The following is a 16,595-nucleotide window of genomic DNA, read 5'->3' as shown; positions in this document are numbered from 1 at the left end:
ATGTTTTATCTAGGAATTTTTCTCAAGTAATGAATTTAGGCTAACAAACTTCCACATTTCAAAGTCCAAATCGGCTAAAATGTGATCGGATCACTAGTTTCATTCAAGATTTTATTAAAGTGTCTTAAGTTGCAGAACATAAACGAATCAAAAATGACGACAAGCTTACCTTCGAGTGTAACAAAAACGTCGACAGAGAGCAAGCTAGTCAACGACGACGGAGAGCGAGGTGACAAGTGATAGTGACATACTTCAAGGAATTTCAATTCAAAGAGAAGAGGAAGGACGAGTATGGAGGTGAGTATGAATGGTGTGAGTGAGGGTAGGATGGGAAAGAAGGAGGGAGGATGTGAGGACGGGGTGATGGGCAATTGATACGAGATTTTTTTCATTAAAAGTATTTTAGTATTTTTCCAATTTAAGAATAATATATTTATTTGTTGGGTGGTGACAATAGCAATTCCTCACAATTGGGTTATGGTCTATGGGTAGTAAATGAGAGATTCACCCAAAAAAACAAACTTTGGGCCAAACACTTCTGCAGCCCTAACTCTCTCCACTCCCCTTCTCCCTCTGCAAGTTCCACCGCCCGCCGTGCTCATTGTTGTGGACGACATCGCCGCCGCCGGCAGCCGCACTCACCTGTCTCAGGTATGGTCTTTGTTCCATCTGGTGTCTTTCGAATGCAGACTTTCACCGCAACTAAAACTGAAATGAACATTGGTGTGATGAATGAAACGATTCATAAAACTGAATACCATTATCTATTTCTTTACACTTTTGCAATGCAATGATTCTTCTTGAATAGGGAGATATTCGACAAGTTTGATTTCAGTGGTGAAATTGTTTTTATTCTTTTGGAATTTCTGTAATAGCTTATGAGCTTATAAATTAACATTTTTGTTTGAGCAGGACAAAAATGAAGATTGTTTCACTTGCACTCAGGTCCTTGAGTGGCAATTTATCTCATAGGTTTCACCAGACCCGAGGTCTTTCCCTCTGGAATTTTTCAGGTACCTAGTTAGTTTTGTTTCACTGTTGCTGATTCAATAATATTGATTTTAATTATTGGGTTTCAATGAAGTTCGAGTTTGCAAATCTGTTTTATTTTTAATAACACGCACTTGGTTTGATATGCGGGATTAATAATCTTCTTACTTGTTCAATGTTTAAGCAGACAATGGACCTGCTGATCAGAAGACTAATAAGTCAGACTCTCTTGATGAGTATGAGCAGCGGATGTTTGGTTCTGATAGATACTCGAAAATTGATGCCATTTTCGATAGGCATAATCGACAAGGAAAGACTCAAGATAGATCGAGTTCAGTTGATGCTGGAAGGTCCATGATTGATGATCTAGAGCAAAGTTTTGACACATTATCTGATGGATTGGATGGAAAACTCAAGGAGGCTGCCAATTACTTTGAATTTGATCCAGAGGAAATAGACAAAGAGGATTATTCTTTTCGATATGATACCACTTTTCATCCTGGTTCAACATATAATGCGAAGGTATGGTTTAATGGCAATCCCAAACTCACCTGGCTATCACTGTTTTTTTATATTTAGTTTCACATGTTCTGTGTATATTTAAATTATTTCTAATATTTTAAAATTCATATTAGGCAAAAAAGGGTATTTTATAATTTAAGTCTGAATTGATCTTTGATGTAGGTATAAGTTATATATAGAAGTTTGTAGGAACTATTTCATGAAGTATAATTAATAATGTTTTCTGGAATATTGTTATACATTGGTTTCTTGGTATCCGTTTGGTGGGCAAGATAAGTTGACAGTGGATTTGCGGTCATCAGGGTTAGCAGCCCAATTTGCGTCACAGAACCATGAATAAAGGAGAGGAAGGTGCAACAGGGTGCAGAAGAATACCAGAACTGATAGTTTGCTAAGATCTTGATTCCATAATGGAAACAGTAAGAGGGAGAGAGGGAGAGGGAGGGAGCGAGGGAGAGAGATAGGGAGAACTGAAACTAACTTATAAACTGTCATTAACTGACTGCAAGTAACTCATAGGTTCAGGATTCTCTACATTGATTGTAGCTTAACCATATATACTCCAATATATCCTATATGCCGTTTGTTCCTATCCGTCCCAAACTCCTAAATATAGTTTGGCATATACTATCTTGTATATATAGTTTGGCCTCAGCAACCCTAGATGTCAATTGGCCCTTACTGTCCTAGATTCAACTTGGCCTTAGCTTTCCTACTCATTGTTTGGCCCCAACTTTTGTCCGCAACTTGACCCTGGTTTTTGTCTCATGTGTTTGGGCTGCGACTTTTTCCCAAATATGATTTGCCTCAACTCTTGTCCTAGATGCAGTCTGGTCTTGGCTTCTATCTCTGATGCGATTTGGGCACGATTTTCGTTTGAGTTGACTTTCCAAACATGTTTTGTGAAGTCCTTATATATTTTTCTCTTTAAAAGGTTTCGTTTATAACAAGGTTAAAGTAGTAAATGCCAGTCGGAAGAGGAATGATAGTTGAAAAATATCTTACCTCATCATTATTTCTTAGAATATGGGCTAGGCCTAACTCTACCCTAAAAGCTAGTTCATGTTGAGGATTGCCCTACTCTTTATGACGACTTCGCAGTGTTGTTAAATAGCGGTTATAGCGCCGCTATGCCGCTATAACGTAGCGGAAATTCGCCGTGCCGCGATCGCGATGCCGCGACGTAGCGGCAAACGCGATAAACGCAATAGCGCCGCAAAACTGAATAGCGCCGCGACGGGCAAAGCGAAAATAGCGGTGGAAGAGAAGATCACGTGTGATTTTAGGACTTTTTTTCAAAAAGGCACCGCTTGGGAGGTGGGAATCAGCCACCGACTGAATTAATTGTACCCAATTAATGGAAGAAAAGTTTTATAACTTAAAATCTTCACTCTATAAAAGCCTCAAAACCTTTCGAGTTTTCCCTTCTCTCTTCCTCCTTCTACATCAAGCTTCTGACCCTCATCTCCGGCAACCCCAATAGCTTTTCTGATGACTTTTCCGGCGAGTTTCTGGCTCCCATCTCTTCACTCTGCCATGCTCTGTTTTTTTGTTTTTTTTTTTATTTCTTTCTTTTTCTTTTACGTACTCTTCCGTTTTTTGTTTTTAGCCTCTGTTTACTTTTTTCATACCCTGTTTTCTTTACTTTTCTTTTTCCCTTCCTTCTTTCTGCACATTTTCAGACTCTCTTTTTCTTTTTTTTTTCACACTCTGTTTTCTGTTTTTTTCCGTCCTGTTTTGTTTCTAATATCTGTTCTTCCTTTTTCTCCTCTCCCATCATGATCTGTTCTGTTTTTCTTCTTCCATTGTGAATGTGAACCTATGTTTCTAATATTTGTTCTTTCTTCACATCATCTTTTGTTTATTTTTGCCATTACATACAATGTTTTTTTATTTTCTGTTTTTTTTCCCCTGTTTTGTTTCTAAAATTTGTTCTATCATGATCATTTTATGCATTTCATTAGATGTCTTAATTTTATTTATTTTTTGCAACTGTTTTTTACTAGCACAAACAGCAAAACAAGCTGTTTTTCTATAATTTTTTTTACTTATTTTAACCGCTATGCGGATACCGCTATTTGCCCGCGACGCTATCCGCTAAATGAAATAGCGGATTTTGGCCTCGCCGCGATATTCCGCGATCGCGATTTGACAACACTGCGACTTCGTTACCTATACTGAGACATATCATGGTTTTTAACCAAAGCAAACTATATCCAGTTTAAAACCACTTATATGGTTTGGTTTTATTAATTGAACCAGTTTTATCCTCTCAAACCGGTTATGAAACCGATTTTAAAATTAGATATGGTTCAAAACCAATTTTAAAACCGGATATGATTCCAAACAGGTTTTATTCCGGAGCGTACATAGAAAAATTAAGAACATCGGAAGATATTGTTAAAGATGATCTCATTATCAATAATATCCCTCATAATTTAGTTTTTGATCGAGCTCAAATGGCGTTGTGTGATCCATATAGCCGACCTCACTTAGTGGGATAAAGCTTTTGTTGTTGTATTGTGTTAAATGTGTGGGTTACTGGCACTGCATTGCCAAAAATACCTTGACATTTCCGTTTTAGTTTCCACACTTGCTCCCTGCATCTAACTAGATCTTACTTTCAATTTTTTCTAATGAGAGAGAAAGAGGTACTAGTTGTGGATATGGTTTAAAATATAAAATAGATATATGTTATGACCGGTTTTAATTATCCGGTTTTCTAAATTTGGTTTTGGTTTGGATCAGAAAAACTGGTTATTTTGAACACCCTACTGAGACAGGTTGCTTGATAGAGACTGAACAGAAATTAGAGTAACAATGGAAGAATTAGGACAAAACAGACTCAAGGGAAAAACAACAAGAGAGCACTCTCTCTCTCTCTTGCCCAAGCCAAGAGGCCGAAAAACTATATCCAAAATCATTTCTACCTTTTCACTCTCTACCCTCTCACCTATAACCCCTTTTCCTAACCCATTCTCTTTCCTTTCGTGTCATGCTTCTCTCATGCACCACTGAGTGTTCCTTTGCCAGATCCCATACCATGTGTCTTTCTGGAATATACTTTCCAAGTTCAATTCCCTCCTTGGTGACCTGTTGTACCGGTACTCCTTCAGGTATGACTTGCTGTACCGGTACTTCCCTAGATGCCACCTCATCTCCTTGGGTCTCATTTCTATCATGGCTGATAACAGAATGAAACAAAGGCTATGCTAAGCTATAATATACTAATATTATTCTGTCACAAAATATGTTAGGATATATTATATTATCAGTTAGAATTTGTTTTCATCTTTCCTTATTTTCCTGATTTGGTTTTTTTTTTAAGGATTAAGAGTCTAGTTAGATATAAATTAGGATCAGTGTTTTATTTTTGTAACATATCTCTTATCATTCACTTCACCATCGATAATAGATTTCAATTATTTTGAGTGTTCCTTTTCCTTCTCTATATTTGAAAGACTAGCCCTATACTTTTAACAATCTTAAAAATATTAAGATATAAAATTAAGTCAACCTCTTATATGGAGGTGGGGGCTGTTATTGCCTGATAGAGGCAGAAGCCATGGAGAATCTTTATTGCCTACCAGAACCCACACAATTTGAAACTGACAAACACGATTGAGCTGGAGCATATGCTGGGACTCTTCACAAAAGATTTAACGGTGAAGATTAAAACTAAACAATGGTCAAGATTGATTTCATATTAAATTACTCCCTCCATTCCAAAATATAAGTTGTTTAAGGTTATGGACATTGTTTAAGAACTCATCATTTGATAAATATTTTGATTGAAATACCCCTATTTAAAGTTGTGTTATATTAAGGAGAGAGAAATGTTATTATTGGTTAAGTGCATAGTGAGAGTTGTGATAGGTGAAAATTAAAGGTGGTAATTAAGAGATATAATATTAAATGAGGGTATATACGGAAGAAAGTGAGAAAAAATGCTTTGGGTTTGCAAAACAACTTATATTTTGGAACATAGTGTAAATGCTAAAACAACTTATATTTTGGAATGGAGGGAGTGTTCATAAATTTACAGATATAACCATGCAAGATTTGCGATTCATGTGGATTAATTTATTGTTACTACTATTTACCTTCAAGGCTGCCAAATCTTCTTCTTTATTATATTTATAGATATAGTTTGGTTGAACAGTATCTTGATGTTTCATGGAATGTTCAGCCTGTGATCAATGGATATTGGAAATCACATGGTAGGCATCTCTAACCACTTAGTTTATTTTATTTTCATGATCATGAGATATCTGCATCGAATGGATCAATTGATATCAGTTGAAAATGAAGCCAGGACTTTTTTTGCTAGAAAAAGCCAACATATGCGCGGGAGAAACTTAACTGGCTGTGTTCGTCTTGTATGATCTTGAAATATATAAAACTACCTTTTCTTGCTGATATTCCTAACAAGAAAAATTGTGTGGTGTAGTGGCACTTTTAGAAATTTAGGTAGCTGGACATGATTACTGATGCTTTCTCTCTCTGCATCTTTTCCTTTTCAAATTGCGGTCATAATGTGGATAATTTCAATTCATTAAAGGAGACATGAAATAACATATACACACTGTATTCTTAAAATTCATTCAGTGGTATGATTAACTAGTAATGTTGATAAATGCCTTTGAGCTTGACAAATGCTATGGTTATGTACGTTCCCTGCTTGGCATATGTGACCTGTTCTCCATTGTTGTTTCTTTTCTATACAATTTATTGTATTAATTTTCTGATTCGTGCTGTATCTCCTTTCATACAGGATCTCGACCTTACAAAACCTGGTGTACAAAAACCTCCAATCAGGCCCGAATTCAAAGTAACCACGAAAGAAGTTCTTAGTCAGGCAGATTTCAGGGTTAGCACTTATGTCAGAGTGTTTCCTTTATAATAGAGTCTGTATGAATATTTTATTTGTACTTATGCTTCTGTGTTAAAGTAAAAATTGTCACGTACATGAATTTATTTTTTAGTTAACTATTATATGATATAATGAAATAAAAACAATACAAACTTTGTTAATGTGTGTGTGATTGTTGCAGAGTTATTGTTGAGATATAGTGTTGTAATATATAGAAGCTAGGCATGACAATTGTCAAAAATATCTGATACAGATTGGTTAAGTTATGTGGACAGTGCCCCCTATCTTATAATTTTAGGAATTGTTTTTTGGAAACGGTGTATGAGTCAACCTCACTGGCTTAGTGTGATCTATATAGCCGACCTTAGTTAGTGGGATAAGGCTTTTGTTGTTGTTGGTGGTGTATGAGTCAAGTGGAAGTCCGTAACTTGACATTCAGCTTCTCCAATATGTATTATTGGTGCTGTGACAAAGATGACTTTGTATGTTACCCAATATAAACAAAGAATCATTTGTATAGATTGCAGATTCTTTTGAACAAGGGTGAAGATTTATCCTCAGTTTCTCCTTAAGTAGTGTGCCTGACTTCTTTAAATCTTAGAGCCAGATTGGTATCTCTACAAAATTGTGTGAACATTTCAGGTTGTTTTTCGTATGCAACTCATTCCTAAATCTTTTGCCTGTTTCTTGTTATGTTATTCTGCTAAAGTAATGTTGATTTATAAATGCTAATTTTGGAAGGGATCTTAGTAGTCTTTAATGTTCTTATGCAGAATGTAAGATTCCTGGCAAACTTCATAACAGAGGCTGGAATTCTTAAAAAGAGAAGCATGGTGAGTTCTAATGTACTGTTGCCTGTTGTGTATATTATAATCTTATTTTAAATTGTGGGATCTTACATACTGTGCCTTCTTGTTCATTGCCTAGACTAAAATTAGTGCAAAGGCTCAAAGGAAGGTTGCTAGGGAGATTAAAACTGCCCGAGCTTTCGGCTTAATGCCGTTTACAACAATGGGTACAAAGTCATTTGCTTTTGGGAAAACCATGGAGAATCTTGATGCTGACTTCGCGTACAAGAGTGATGTTAGAAACGTCCATGAACTTGATATGGAAGGTTGAAATGTCCGGCAAGAACTTTTTCTACTTTTTAACTTCCTCTCCTGTTTACCTTGACTACTAAGGTACTTTGTTATGTTCTAAACCCAAATGGTGTATTATTTACTTCTTTCTGAAGAATACAAAGGATTGTCATCCCAAAGTGCAAGATGAATAATCTTTGTAAGGAGTTTTCACAGATTTTCTTATGATATCAATAAATAGGTTTGATTTTAAATTTAAATATGGTTTAATTAATTCAATCATAAGTAGATTTTCAACTTGCATGAAGAAGTCATGTTCGTTTGTAATATGAATTGGAATTTTCTATTTCTGAAGTCCAATGGGGCGTATGGAATATTTGAATAACTTGGTTGTCTACAGCGTGATCGGTTTTCTGGATAACATGGTGCTAAGAACGCAGTACCTTTTTGTGTGTAACTGCTATGCTTGAATTGATTTCAATTTACTTTAAAAATAGTAGGAAATAATAACCATTCATGGATGGTTATTTGTACTGGTGAAAGAAGTAAATTTCTGTCCTCCTGAAATTTCCCCCCTCTGGTGGAGGTTCCCACCTGAAGCTTATGTTAAATTAAAATCGATGTTTATGGTAGAGGATCTTTTGGCAGAGCAGCTAATAGGATGTGTAATTTCTTGAAAGGCTAGACATGTTGATGTTCTTGATGTTTATGTTAGAGCATCTTTACGTAGCAGGTTACAAAAAATTTATTTTATTACCTTTTGGATGGCCTAATTTGTGGCTATTAATTGGTTGATTGTAAAAATGAACTCTGCAATGACATCGAAGCTTGTCAAAGGAGACATCGTGGAAGAAGGAGATGATGGCGGTTGGACAGAGGGTCTAGGGGCCGAAGATGGAGATGGAAGCAGTAGTGGTGGTGGAAGTGGTTTCCGACGAGAGGCTCAAAGGGGTTTGTAAAAAATCATAGAAGTTGTATAAAAATATACAAAAGGCGCAAAAAATTGAAAATACCCCAAATGTTTTGCAGTGCACCATGAGACACATCTTTTCCTGCCCCATTTTAGACACCACCAAGAAAAAGTAATGAAAGAACTCTCAAGTCCATCTTCACTATGGACCACTACAAGGAATTCAATAATTTTACATATGATCAGATGGATATAATGCTATGGCTATTTAATCAACAGTTGTGTGTGCCCTCACAAAATTTCTTTTCTATAGACAAATGTTAGTTGTTAATAAATTAGTATAAATGATTCCTCCTCAGGGTTCGAACCCTAATCCTTCACCTACAATTACCCTTAACTCAACCATCGTTCCCTCACAGCAGTAGTTTCCGATTGTTTTGCGTGACATTGCAAGTTTAATACCAAGTCTAAATACCCTATCCGCTAAACTAAGCACGCTATTGAATGCTGGCCCTACCAAATTGCTAGCCCAACCAGATTGATTGTTGCAGTTCTAAAAATTAAGCGCACTACTGTAATAATGCAAAAGTTGACTTATCAGTTAATTACTAGCCCTACCAAATTTGATGTATATGATGAACCAACACACTTTGACCAACATTAAATGTGCACATTATAAAACACTGTACTCATCTCCCACTCCTACCACACAAGGAGAACAAAGAGAATGGCTTCGAATGTGAGTGAGATGAACAAGAAAGCAGAGCTTATCTTCATTCCTGCACCTGGGCATGGCCACTTGGCCTCAGCCCTGGAATTTGCACAGCTCTTAATCAACCGTCATAACCATCTTTCCATCACAGTCCTCAACATCAGGTTCCCTCTTATTCCTTCAGACTCATACATCAAAACAGTTTTGTCTTCACAGCCTCAGATCCAACTCATTGATCTTCCTGAAGTAGAACCACCTAATGAGGAGTTTCTGAAGTCTCCTGAACACTACATCCTGACCTTCATGGAGAGCCTCATACCCCATGTGAAAGCTACAGTACAAAACATTTTATCATCTAATCCAAACCCAGTTGTGGGGTTGGTACTAGATTTCTTCTGTGTTCCCATAATTGATGTGGGAAATGAACTTGGTATCCCTTCTTATTTATTTATTCCATCAAATGTTGGATTTTTGGGTCTCATGTTATCCCATCTGAAACGTCAGATTGAGGATGTGTTCAATGAATCTGATCCTGAGTTGTTGATTCCTGGTTTCACCAATCTAGTTCCTCCAAGTGTTTTACCTGATGCTTGTTTTAACAAAGATGGTGGATATGTTGCTTATTACAAGCTTGCTGAGAGGTTCAGAGAAACCAGAGGGATTATTGTTAACACTTTTTCTGAGTTGGAGCATGATGTTATTGATGCATTATCTGATGATCATACTCCTCCAATCTATGCTATTGGTCCTGTGATTGATCTTAAAGGCCATCCAAATCCAAAGTTAGACCAAGCACAGCATGAACGTATCTTCAAATGGCTAGATGAGCAGCCAGATTCCTCTGTTGTTTTTCTCTGTTTTGGGAGCATGGGAAGCTTTGTTCCATCTCAAACAAGAGAGATTGCACTGGGACTTCAAGGTAGTGGGGTTAGGTTCTTGTGGGCTTTGCGTTCTCCACCAACAACAGATAATGCAGATAGAACTTTACCAGAAGGGTTCTCAGAATGGATGGAACTGGAAGGTAGGGGAATGGTATGTGGATGGGCACCCCAGGTAGAGGTTCTGGCTCACAAAGCCATTGGTGGGTTTGTGTCTCATTGTGGTTGGAATTCCATCTTGGAAAGCTTGTGGTTTGGGGTACCAACATTGACATGGCCTATCTATGCAGAACAACAGCTGAATGCTTTCAGGATGGTGAGGGAATGGGGATTGGCTGTGGAGCTGAGATTGAACTATAGATGGGGTAGTGCTCTTGTAATGGCAGAGGAGATAGAGAAAGGGCTGAAAAACTTGATGGATAAAGATAACATGGTGCACAAGAAGGTGCAAGAGATGAACAAGATGGCCAGGAAAGCTGTCCTTAGCGGTGGATCTTCTTTTACTTCTGTTAGGAAACTCATTGATAATATGATGAACAGAAACTGATGCTTTTTCATAGATGCAGTAGCTACATCTTAGAATAAATGCATAAAGATGTCATAGCATATGTAAACAACTATCTCCTGAAACAGGCTATCATTCTAGTGGAAAATGTTGACTGAATCTAAACTGAAAATTGAAACTAGTTGCAGTCTATGTATGAAAAAAATTGCTTTCTTTCTGTTTTGGTTTTAATGGCACTGAGCCTCACGAACCTGTTAAAATGTTAAAGGTCTTGCTTTTTATAATAAAGGTTCCAAAGTAAAACCCTACATTGCATACATGCATGTGTTTCCCTTTCTAGCTATTACTGAGCCTCTTTGATGTGCTTAAAGTTAATTATGTAAGTATTTTTGCAAACCTTGTTTATTTTTGCTCCAAAGCAATCTCCCAACCAAACTCAAGTAAAAAAAAGAATGTCAATGAACTCAATATCACACCTTAATTTAAGTTCCCCAAAACGTTTCCAAAGGTATTGATTTATGTTGTCTACACTTTTTCGTATGTAAACTCAGGGTCCAACTCTACAATTATAAATTAAATGACGAAGAAATCAAAAGAAACAAACTATCCATAATCATGCGTAATGTTTTGGATCTTGTAGACTATCACCATAAACATTCGCAGCCGACATGCAAGAGATTTTGCTCCTTGTTAGCTTGTAGAAAAATTGAAAGATCATATAGAGAAAATATATTGAATGCATGGTTCTCTAGCAATAGCATTAGCATTGGTAACTGGAGTCTGGAGACCATGAAGCCAAACAAAATATGTATCAAACTCACCATTCCAAAAGGAAAATTGTTCCTGTTTTCACAGAGAAATGTAAGTATTACAAGCAAAGAGTCACATTACAGGTTATAAAAAAATATTCAACTTACTCCAATACTCATTTCTCTCCACAACAGAGGAGGAATGAGAGGCACATACCCAGACCCAGACCAAATATATTAATATATATTTGGCTTAACCAAAAAAAAAACCCCAGACCTCACCTACTCGACCTCTTCTCTTCTCTCCTGTCATAACCGTATCTTGCTTTTGGTTCTGATCGATCAGTATCATCTCTATATGATCTGTTATCTTGCTTCCTATCATAATCTCCTCTTGACCTTGCTGCAGATTCATCTTCAGTGTGCTTTCTCGGTCTCCTATCTTCCCTGTTACTATGAGTTTGTCGTGACTTACTTCCAAAATCATCATCATCATGCCTCCTGGATCTTTTCTCTTCCCTTATATCAGAATCTCTAGACTGGGGCTCAAACTCAGCATCATCTGGATTTGTTGACCTCTTGGCTTCCCTTCTATGATGATCTCTTGGCTCAGGTTCCATACCATCATAACCATTCCTTTTTGCTCTTTTGTCATCTCTCCTATATCGATCTTCTCTTGGTATGTGTTCAAATTCATCATCTCCATGCCTTCTTGATCTCTTTTCTTCTCTTCTACTGTTATTTTCTCTTCCCTCAAATTTATCATCACCATCATGCCTCTGCGACACTTTCTCATCTCTTCTATCACTTTTCTTGGGTTGGTAGTCTAATCCCATCTCACTCTGTGCTCTGGAGCGTGAATCTCTGTCTATAGTTTCTCCAATACGATTTGATTGGTTGTTGCCAGGTCTTCTTTCTTTTTTAGGACCCTCAAATTTGTCATGACCCCATTTTGGATTGTCCTCTTCACGACCCCAACCAGTGTTTGCAGCTCTCTAGAAAAAGACAAGAAAGATAGTCAGGAACTGAAAGCATACAACACAGTAAGTAGCTGGATAAATCATTGCATCTTAAGCCAAGGTTTTATCCTGAATATCAGCACAAATTATACCATGAAAAACCCAAAGTTGAACTAAATCTAAATATAAAGCTAAAGTGATAAAACTATACAGAGCAGAGGACAAAAGCAACAAAGAATTAAACAGGGTCATGAAAAAAATGCAGATTAGTAAGAACTTTGAAGACATGTCCATAGTTATACATTACAATCAGCAAGGACACAAGCTTAATCATGACATTGATTTCCTCATCACTACGTGAGGCAGGAGATACTAAAACTCATCAATGAAAATCGGTCCTACTCCCAGCAATGAGCTTCCAGATCAAAATCAGCAATTTTTTAGAAACAGTAGTCAAACAATACAGCTTCAATCTATAAGAACATATTCAGGAATGTGTAAATTATATGCTTTTATTGTGCCAGACACTGTTATAGAAATTAGAGGTCTTGGTGTATAATCAAAATGTGGATACAATTCAAATTCAATTCTACGAAGGTCGAAATTAGTTTTACTGTTAATCTGTTATATTTAGACATGCACAATGTTTGGGATAGAGAATTAAAATTCATATTCATATTTCAACTCCTAAAATGCAGAGTTTGTAGCCTGGAACAAAGATTCAAATTTAAATCATTCTTCAAGAAATGATTTCAACCCCACCACACATAACTTGTAATGCTTTTTTATTTCATTAATGAACATCATAGAATAAGGCCACCATACAATAATAGTGAAGTTATCAGTAATCATTAAAGGTATGTAACAATCATAAAAAAATTACAATAGCTAATTTTTATTCAGTGAAGTTATCAGTAATCAGTAAAGGTATATACCAATCATAAAAAAATTTGCAATAGCTAATTTTTATTCAACAAGCTTCACAGTTGGTTATTAAACTCGATGTTGAATTTCTTAACCAACCATTCTGCTCCATTCTACTCAGAAGACTTTTTTAAATATGACCATCAATGTTCTTGTTTCCACTCGTTATATGGTTTCACGAGTAGAAAGGAAAATCAGTTTCTCTGGTATTTTGCTCTTTGCTAGAGTGTGATTCCAGAATTTCTATCATTTCCAAAGCTTTAATGAGACAGACTTGTTTTCTTATTGCATCATAGGCTCCAGCACAAGTGATTTTAGAGGTTTTATCAAGTAAAGACATGCCAAGGGTCTAGTGTACTTTATTGAGTTGATGTTTTTCTCTTCTTTTTCTTACCACTGAAGTTTATTTGCAACTTAGGAGGATTTGTGATCCTCCTTCTGTTTAGTTTTCTTTCATTCTTGATGAATTACATAATATGTTAGGATAACAGGGTAGTCAAAGCAATTAGGATTAGATAAGTTAGTTAGCTTAGAGGAGATTCGATTAGATTAACAGGGAAAGATGGTAGAGAGGATTTATTCTGATTCTGACATGCGTGAGAAGGGAGAAATCCTTTCTGAAGGTGAAACTCCGATTCTACATTTTTCATTCAGTAATAATATATTCTTTCTTGTTCATTCTATTTTCCATTTATTCTTTCAATTCTGGTTTGTGGATTTCAATAATTCAATCATAATATATATATGAACAAATTCATTAAGAGCATGAGAAGGTAAATACAATGAATTGGAAAGATAAGGGATCCTCTATGATTTAAAAGGAAACTATAAAGAACAATGAAACATCAACAGAGTTTCCAAATCCATAAACCTAGGAGGAGGAAATTGATGCATCACTTTTTCTATCTAAGAAAACCGCTCCGTCAGCAACAGAGATGGCAGGAAAAATTAAACCAGACAGCAAGCCCAGCAAGCAGCATGCAGAAAGAAATATTTGGTTTTCTATAATAGCACTGAAAGAGAATAAACATAATCATAAACGTATGAAATATTGAGTAGGGAGACCAAGTACAAGCAACAAGAAAGAAAGGTAAAAAGAAATTAAAGATCGTGGCTTGCGGAAGTTAGTGGTTGACTAGAGCAGAAGAACTGTTTTCTAATTGGTGGCCAGAGCTGCAGCGTTCAGTGACTGGAGGGGTTGGGAGATTCAATCACTCACAGAGTGGCAAAGCCGAGAGAGAAGGCAAAGACTTGATTGAGCAACCAAGATGAGTTTCTCCAGAAATAAAAGTTCCTCTAGATAAAAGAAAATTTCATCGAAAAATGAGAGACTACTGTCAGGAGTGCAAAATAAGAGGATCGTCAGTCCTCAATAGGCTATGAAAAAACACAGGGAAAATGTAGAAAAAAGAATATGCATCAACTCATAGAGAATATACAGTCCCTTCACAAGTCTGACCAGACACCCTTTAAAATCCATGAACTTCAACAAAACTAAGACAAGCATGTTGTTAAGGTTGTAGGCTTGTGGCAAGTAACTAGAAATAATCTGTTTTTAGCTGAAATATTGAACTTTTATAGTCGCAAAGGCTTGATAGAGAATATACATGAACTTCAACAAAACTAAGACAAGCCTGTTGTTAAGGTTGTAGGCTTGTAGCAAGTAACTAGAAATAATCTGTTTATTAGCTGAAATACTGAACTTTTATGGTAGCAAAGGCAGATCAACAACTGAAATAAAAAAATCAAATTCAGCTCTGGGTGTAATTATCTTCTACAAGAATAACACCATGACAAAAGTTTCATTCCCAAAATATTGACTTATCATAGAGCAACATCATATTCAAATAAGCCAAAAAGCATTTTAGGAAGAAAAATCAAATACTAATGTTAAAGTTTTCCAGATAAAGTCAAGGTTTAATTTGTGGCATGCTAATGTGATTGTAGAATGCTTATCTTACTTGCTCATCGTGAGAAAATTTGCAGCTAGCACCACGAGTACATTCACCTCTTTGGAATTGTCGGCAAACACCGCGTGCCTCCCGATTCTGCTTCTCTGTCTCTTCATCTTCCTCTTCCTTCTTCGTATACTTATCACGATGATCCACCCTAATAATTCTACCTAAAATCTGTGCTCCATTTAGATTATCTGAGACAAAACAAAAATTAAACACAATAATTAGAAAGTGGTAAGAGTTAGGGCCTAGGGGACATAAGGGTTGGGTGGGATGAAGGGTGAAGGGTCCAGGGTTCGAACCCTGAGGAGGGATACTAACATTACTAACAACTAACATTTGCCTATCAAAAATTAATAATAATTGTAAAGCAATGCAGCTTAAATTATAATGAAAAGGAAAACAAAATTAGGATCAGAGAAAAGAGACTAACCCACAGCAAGATTTGTGCTTCTTTGATCTTCATATGCAAGGAAAGCATAACCCAATGATTTGCCAGTACCTTTGTCCCTCACAAGATTAACATCAACAACCTCTCCATATCTGGGTATTACAAAATTCATCAAAATTTTCAATCTTTGACACAGAAATTGATTAAAAATTTGCATTAAAGCCCCATTTGGAAAAACAGCTTGATTACATAAGCGCGCTTATTAATCTCAAAACAGGTCATAAGCTGTTTGCATTAAGCTCTCCCAAAACACTGGCATAAGCGCTTATGTTATCCGATAAGCTCAAATAAGCTCTTCCAAACAAGGGCTAAATCGAAGAGAAAAGAGAAGAAACAAACATACTGAGCAAAAACAGCGAGGAGATCACCCTCAGTGAGATCAAAGGGAATGCCACCAATGAACACATAAGCTGAATCTTTGTACTTGGCGTGCCATGAAGCTTCTTCACCGATGCCAAGTGCTGCTTCCTTTGAATTGATGTTCTGGATTCGCTTCACTAGGGTTAATGGGTTCATCTCTCTCTGCTACTCAACACTCGCAAATTCACAGACACTGATGCAAGTGGAAGAGGAAAAAGGGAAATTGTTAGGGTGAAAGGTACTGTAACTGAGAAATTGAATTGGGATGAGGAGGGGATTGACAAACCCTAAAAATTCAATTCGGTGTCGGAGCTTGGAGGAGACTGTGGAGATGAAGGTGTGCTTGGAAACTGGCCTCGGAGAGGGTGCCGGTGACGGAGATAGGAGCGGAGGGGGTGGTGACGACGCGGACGGCCTCCGAGATAGCAACCGCCACGGCGGATGGACGAGCGAAGGGGGGAGGCGCAGGGAAGAGAAGTGGTGGAGAGGTAGCAGCGAAATTGTGAAATAAACGGACTCTTGTGATTTTTTAGTAGTAAGTTTATTTGGCCATAACTATTTGGACCATCCCCTTATTTTTTTAATTCCAAAAATAGCCCTAACATAAAAGACATAAAAATAAAAATAAATAAAAAAGTACTCTCCCAACTCCATCCCTTCTTCCTCTTCCACTCTCACCTTCCTCATCCCTACTTCATCCTCTTTTTAAGTCTCTTTCTAAATCAACA

The 16,595-nt window shown here is 36.8% G+C and overlaps 3 protein-coding genes across 4 annotated transcripts; 2 read left to right on the top strand and 1 right to left on the bottom strand.

Moving 5' to 3' along the window:
• The first annotated feature begins 474 nt into the window (after nt 1–474).
• Nucleotides 475–7,724, top strand: LOC130734004 (uncharacterized). The gene is made up of 6 exons (XM_057586293.1): nt 475–651; nt 913–1,013; nt 1,178–1,512; nt 6,287–6,382; nt 7,159–7,218; nt 7,313–7,724. Exons 2-6 carry the CDS (start codon nt 920–922, stop codon nt 7,502–7,504), a joined length of 777 nt encoding a protein of 258 aa, XP_057442276.1. The 5' UTR covers nt 475–651; nt 913–919; the 3' UTR covers nt 7,505–7,724.
• A 1,307-nt stretch (nt 7,725–9,031) lies between these two features.
• LOC130734002 (UDP-glycosyltransferase 71K2-like) lies at nt 9,032–10,686 on the top strand. The gene has a single exon (XM_057586290.1). It carries the CDS (start codon nt 9,102–9,104, stop codon nt 10,509–10,511), a length of 1,410 nt encoding a protein of 469 aa, XP_057442273.1. The 5' UTR covers nt 9,032–9,101; the 3' UTR covers nt 10,512–10,686.
• A 590-nt stretch (nt 10,687–11,276) lies between these two features.
• LOC130734003 (zinc finger CCCH domain-containing protein 25-like) lies at nt 11,277–16,389 on the bottom strand. 2 transcript variants are annotated; one of them, XM_057586291.1, is made up of 5 exons: nt 16,154–16,389; nt 15,851–16,060; nt 15,490–15,599; nt 15,063–15,250; nt 11,277–12,213 (listed from the first exon to the last, which is right to left on the bottom strand). In XM_057586291.1, the coding sequence occupies exons 2-5, from the start codon at nt 16,021–16,023 to the stop codon at nt 11,497–11,499; spliced, it is 1,188 nt and encodes a 395-aa protein (XP_057442274.1). In that variant the 5' UTR covers nt 16,024–16,060; nt 16,154–16,389; the 3' UTR covers nt 11,277–11,496. The 2 variants fall into 2 exon arrangements, with proteins under 2 accessions (XP_057442274.1, XP_057442275.1); XM_057586292.1 differs by having other exon boundaries at nt 15,851–16,389.
• Nucleotides 16,390–16,595: the final 206 nt, after the last annotated feature.

This window comes from Lotus japonicus, chromosome 1 (genome assembly GCF_012489685.1).
Source record: "Lotus japonicus ecotype B-129 chromosome 1, LjGifu_v1.2".
Classification (NCBI taxonomy): domain Eukaryota; kingdom Viridiplantae; phylum Streptophyta; class Magnoliopsida; order Fabales; family Fabaceae; genus Lotus; species Lotus japonicus.
The sequence above is the reverse complement of the archived record's forward strand: the minus strand, read 5'-3'. Positions and strand labels throughout refer to the sequence as shown.